This window comes from Budorcas taxicolor, chromosome 13, assembly GCF_023091745.1.
Source record: "Budorcas taxicolor isolate Tak-1 chromosome 13, Takin1.1, whole genome shotgun sequence".
NCBI lineage: Eukaryota > Metazoa > Chordata > Mammalia > Artiodactyla > Bovidae > Budorcas > Budorcas taxicolor.
Genome location: NC_068922.1, coordinates 7,114,856 through 7,120,855, shown reverse-complemented (window position 1 = coordinate 7,120,855; position 6,000 = coordinate 7,114,856). Strand labels below are relative to the sequence as shown.

General features: G+C 49.0%; 1 protein-coding gene across 1 annotated transcript in view; it reads right to left on the bottom strand.

Annotated features, from left to right (window-relative positions):
* Positions 1–213: 213 nt before the first annotated feature.
* Positions 214–6,000, bottom strand: part of ISM1 (isthmin 1) — an 89,444-nt gene continuing 83,657 nt past the window's right edge. Inside the window, exon 6 of the mRNA XM_052651030.1 lies at positions 214–1,914. Within this exon, the coding sequence (XP_052506990.1) occupies positions 1,397–1,914 (518 nt within the window). The 3' untranslated portion in view covers positions 214–1,396. The remainder of the gene's footprint in view (positions 1,915–6,000) is intronic.

Here is a 6,000-nt window from a genome sequence, read left to right as displayed (position 1 = left end):
CAATGAGCTTCGGTCTCCTGGGGACTGGGTTGATGTTCTTGGTGCCAAAGATGCTGACTCACACCACTCACCATTACATCAATCAATGAGTCTTTTATTCCCGCCTGTTTTGAACCTTCCTCTCCCCTGCCTTGAAACCCTGCTTTACCATGGCTATTTATGGAATTTGTATCATAAATATTTGCAGGTAACACATTTACTGCAGGTAACACATTTTATTATGATTTTATTATATAATCTCTTTTCCTGGAGTTTTGCAAGTAAAGACTACATAAGAACCAACTCTTTATTTGTCCTAAGTTCCACCCTACAGAACCAGGCCAATATTATAATTGCTTGATGCACAAGACTCAGTGACTCAATAAATACTTTACAAAAATAATGTATTTTGTCCTTTCTTAAAACATAAAAAATTAGGATTTTCTAGATGAGTTCCCTTCCTCATTTTTATATTTATTTACTGGAAATATATTGGTGGAGAAAAAAATTGTTAAGATGGTATGAAAATAAAATAGATGAAATGAAGTTCATGTTCTTTTTCCATTTATTTTGCAGTTTTCTTTGGAAAAGTGCTACTCCTTGTTTTTAACTCTGATCTTCCTGTGGCCTTCTGAACCTATTAAGGCATGAACAGAAATTCTACCATTCTGGGGTCTTTTAGTAGAATTACAGCATTGTGCTAATATCATCCTTTATTTTAAAGCTTATTTAAAACTAGGCCTCAGATTTGCTCTGAAAATATCCATCTGCTCCCCCTCTACCCCCTACCAGTCTGAGGGAAGGGCATTTTGGCAGCTGAGACTTAAGCAAGGTACCTCACTGGCTAACTCACCTTTGGTTTCAGGTTTTCTTATGCTGATATCTTTCTATTGCATTTCTCATTTTAAAAGAATTCCTGGAAAATTCCCTTTCTCTTCCACCTCTCTAAGCCTCTTTCTGAACTCTCATGGAAGTGATTAAATAATTTCGGGATGACAACTCCAGAGAAAAGGTTATGCATAAATCACATTCATATTAAATAAGTTATACATAAAACTGCTTATCACGTTTACAATTTCAGTCTCTTTGCCCCATTGCTTCTCTCGGAACCACTGAATCCGAGGTGAGTTGAATTCGACCCACCACGACTTCCAGGTTCTTCTTCCGGCTTCTTTCTTCACATCCTCCTGAGAACGTCCCTTCCTCGGAAGAGATCCAAGGGGACCGTTGACATTGAAGATGGCAACGGTGGCTTCATATGGCAGTTGCGAGGGCCTGGCGCCAAGCCCTCGTGTAACTTACGACAAATGCTCGCGTGGTATATACACCTGTACATGTAAGCTGGCGAGAGCGGCTCTCCGCCGGGCTGCGATCAGCGCGGGGAGTTTGTGTCGGGAACACCAGAGGCGGCGTCTCTTTAATACTCCCTGGCCTCTTGAAACTGCTTGATGTAATCTTCGTCGGAGGGGCTCTCCGTGCACTTCTGTCCGTTGTTGGGAGGCCGAGCCTCGTTATACCTGCTCCAGTCGCCCTTGCAGATGATCCAGGGCAGGATGTCCACTTTGTAGTGGAGCTCCGCTGAGAACTCGGTGCTGATGAGGTTGGGCGTCCCCGCCCCTTTGCCCCTGGTGATAAGCTGCATGTTGTCGCCGTAGCAACAGTGCTGGGCAGCCAGCGTGGTGCTCTCCAGGGACAACATGGAGCGAATGCAATACCGGGCTGTGGGTTTATAGATCTCCAGCTTCTCCTTGGGCCCGCTGGCGTCCTTCCAGCGGAAGTCCTTGCGCTTGACGCGGTCGAAAATGTCAGCTGTGCTGTAGGCCACCTCGGTGGGGTAGGAGCAGGGGCAGCTGGGCAGGTCGTTGATCACCTTGTGCATGTATTTCTTTAGGAACTCGCTTTTGCAACTCATCCAGCGCTCACAGCTGTCCGTGTCTGAAAAAGGCCACAGAGAAACTTCTCATCAGGTGCAAAACTGGGAGCAGGATGACGTTAAAGTCAACCTCTCCATTCCCAGGTGGCAGCCCCTGGTGTGGCGAACACACTCACTGTCCTTGAACTTGGGAATTTCTTTGTCCACAAAGGTCTCTGCACCACTAATTCCTTGGTTTATATTATGAAAAAATTTTCAGATACATAGGAGAGAAAATATACAATGACTGCCTAGATGCCATTACCTAGACTCAATCATCATTATATTACCCTCATTAAAATTTTCTTTTGGAAACATATAATATTATTATTCCCAAACTAGTCAATGCTAAAGGAAATCAACCCTGAATATTCATCGGAAGGACTGATGCTGAAGCTCCAATACTTTGGCTACCTGATGCAAAGAAACAACTCATTGGAAAAGCCCCTGATGCCAGGAAAGATTGAGGGCAGGAGGAGAAGGGGGTGACAGAGGATGAGATGGTTAGACAAAATCACTGACTCAATGGAAATTCCAGGAGATGGTGGAGGACAGAGGAGCCCGGCCTGCTGCAGACGATGGGGTCCCAAGAGTCGGACATGGTTTAGTGACTGAACAATAACAAGTTTTAGTAGGCATCTACAAAAAAAGGTGTATTTTCTATGGTTTCCTGAATAACCATAAGCCCATTATCTATCACTCATAACTAAATGAACAATAATTCAGAGATCCATTTTGAATCTTCTCTTTAAATAAGCAATGAGTGATAGAAAGTACCTCAAAGTAATATTTGTAAGACTAAGTTTTATTCTACCACTCACTGACTTGGAGATCAGTCCTGGGATTTCTTTGGAAGGAATTATGCTAAAGCTGAAACTCCAGTACTTTGGCCACCTCATGCAGAGTTGACTCACTGGAAAAGACCCTGATGCTGGGAGGGATTGGGGGCGGGAGGAGAAGGGGACGACCGAGGATGAGATGGCTGGATGCCATCGCTGACTCGATGGATGTGAGTCTGAGTGAACTCTGGGAGTTGGTGATGGACAGGGAGGCCTGGCATGCTGCAGTTCGTGGGGTCGCAGAGAGTCGGACACGACTGAGTGACTGAACTGAACTGGACCTCTTAACTGTAGGCAGGACACAGTAACAATCATTATATGCAAATCTCCATGAAAGATGCCTTAAAGAAGAGGCTGGTGGACCCTGGTTTTAGAGAATTCAACATTTGGCCCAAGGCCACTGACCTGTAGGCTTATAGCCAGAACTTGACATCAGAGGTGTGTCATGTTTGGCCGTTACAGTATTTAAAAATAATGAATTAATTGCCAATATTTAAGAATTAGTTGATTCTATTTATTCCTGTAGATTCCCTGTTCCATTTGAAAAAACAAAAGATATATGCTGATCATACATTGTTCCCATGGGAACAAGTGGTCCTGTGAATAGGGGACAAGTGGCTACTTCTTGGTCAAGGCAGGAGGTCCCCGGTTTGTCACCTTCCCTGCCTGATCCTGTCCCTGTGGGTGTTCGGTCTGGGTCATTCAGTCGTCAGAGTTTAGGGCTTCTGGGCTGGTTAATGTGTCAGTCTGTGTTGTCCCAAACCCTGAGACAAAGATGCAATGGAGACACTTCTTTGGGAGGTGATTCTGGGAAACACCAGCACAGAAGGGAGGCAGGACAGGGAAGGAGGGGGGCAGTGTGGAGTGTGGATCAGACACGTAACCACTGGAGAGACTGGAGCATCTTTTCCCAGGACCTGGGAAACCCATTCAGAGTCAGGGTGGACCTTTACCCAAGGCCCGTGATCCTGCAAAACAGCCAAGGTTAAGAAATCTCCCCACTTTTGCACATTTTGGAAAACCACTTACTGTAAGAACCCTCTTCCCCACAGAACATGTAAGTCTCACCGCTGCCCCTGTGTTTTCCTATGACAAAAACAGACACAGGGACTTCCCTGGTGGTCCAGTGGTTAAGACTTGGCACTCCCAAAGCAGGGGACCCAGGTTTGAGGCCCAGTCAGGGAACGAGACCCTGCATGCCATGATTAAACATCCCACATGCTGCAACCAAGACCCCGTGCAGCCAAATAGAAACAAAACAAAACAAAACCCAGACGTAGATGCTCCAGATTCCCTTTCTTAGCCTGATAAATGATTAGCTAAACTGCTCATCCCCACCGATCAATTAGAGCAAAATGTATCTCAAATAAACTTTAGTGAATATCCTCTCCTTCTTTCAAGTCCCTGAACTTGGGCCTGGCCTCAGCCTGGGCCAGAATACAGCCTTTCCTTAGGGGGGGCCTCCCGAAAATAGGGTGGTCTCCCAGTAGAACATTCTCTCATGTCCTGTGTGATTCTGACACTCTTCCATCTCATGTCCCCTCACAGGGTTCTTCCAGCTTCATTTACTCCTCTATCAAAGAAAACTCTTTAGCCCTAACCCTTGAGAGGCTTGCAGGCCTCTAAATCCAGTGTTCTCTCCATCGCGAACAGGCCCCTTGCCCTTTGCACTAAATAATCCTTGGAATACAGTCTTTGAAGAGAGGTATTTTTATTTGGCAGGGGCCTGGGTATCAGTCACTGACTGGGGGCTGCTCCTGGACTTCTGGATGACTGTGCATTTATGGGCTGGTGGGCTCTGGGGGCTAGAACAGGCCCATGGCAGAGACCCCCAGGGGCTGCTGGGAGGTAAGGATGTGGCGTGGGCAGGTTTCCTGCAGCGTCTGGCTCAGGAAGCTGCACTGGGTTGGATGATCCGTATCTCAGGAAACCCTCCATGGTGGAATGCAGGGGTGTGTGGTGGGGAGCAAAAGCAAAAATATCCCACTGGTGTTAAAAAATGTCATTTTCTATCAGGGCAAGTCAGGGGGTGCATCCAGGGGTGAGCGGCCCCGGGCTGGCCCGGAGGCTTGGAGGGGCGGCCAGAGCTGTCTCGCCCAGAGCTCCTGCAAGAAGGCCTCAGGGGTGCTTTGCTGCCTGGTGTCGTGCACCTGCCCGGTGCTGTGCACCTGCCCTGGGGTTCACATCCAGCTTGTGCTCCCTTGAGGCTGCTCGTGGTCAGCCAGGGTACCACATGAGGGGGGTCTCCCGGGTGAGGCAGCCTTTGCTGGCTTCCTCATGGGTGTAGGTGAGACTTTCTCCAGCTTCTCGGAGGCCCTTGCCCCCAGTCCTCTCTCCTTCCTTCTCTCCCTTGGCAGGGGTCAGGCCTGCCCCTCTGTCTGAAAGCTCTCCCCGCCTCCTCTTGCTCCCACGCCTTTGTCCCTCGCAGGCGGGGGGCTCCCCCAGGGAGCGTTTTGAGTGTCCAATCCCATCTCAGAAGGCTGGACTGGACCCAGACTTCGTCCAAGGAAGGCCAGCCAGGTTGGTGGTAACTGTGCGGCCCATGGTTAAGCAGAGAGAGTCTGAGGGCAGGGAACACGTTGTTTCCCCCGAGCAGAGGATGTACAGAAGGGAGATCACTGGTGTCAGGACCTGGGGGTCTTCAGTGTGGTTTAGGCTCATTCAGAGGGCACAGGGAAGCACGGATGGTTTTTGAGCAACAGCAAGCTCTTCAAAGCCAATTGCAAGAGTCCCAGAGAGATGCCTGGCAGGTATGGAGGGTGGGATCAGGAATAGTCGGGAAGGTGGGGCTGCCAGGCCTTGGAGGGCTTAAGGGGAGGGAGGGAGGTGTCAGAAGTGACTCCCCACCACTGACCTGGGTCCTGGGAGGCTGGTGGTGTCAAGAGTGAAAATCGAGCGGTCAGGATTGGGAGCCAGCTTGCAGCTTGAGGGAAATGAGGAAGAGAGATCTGGGGCACCTCTCAGGAGCGTGGGAAAGGCCTGGCCTCAGATGGCATGTGTGGGCGCATGTGTCAGACTGCCTGGGTCAAATCCCGGCTCAAGTACTTAGTAGCTCCGTGACCTTGTGCAAGGCATGCTACCTCGGTGGGCTTCAGTTTTCCCATCTCTAAATAAAATGCTGGGGATAAAAACAGCACCCATCTCAAGAAAGTCCCAGAGGGTTAAACCAGAAGGCAAGCAGACCATACACAGAACAGGGTGGGGAACGCCACCTGCAGGAAGGTGCCAGACTCTGGGACTCCACCCCGGCGAGCGTGCGCTGCTGCAAGG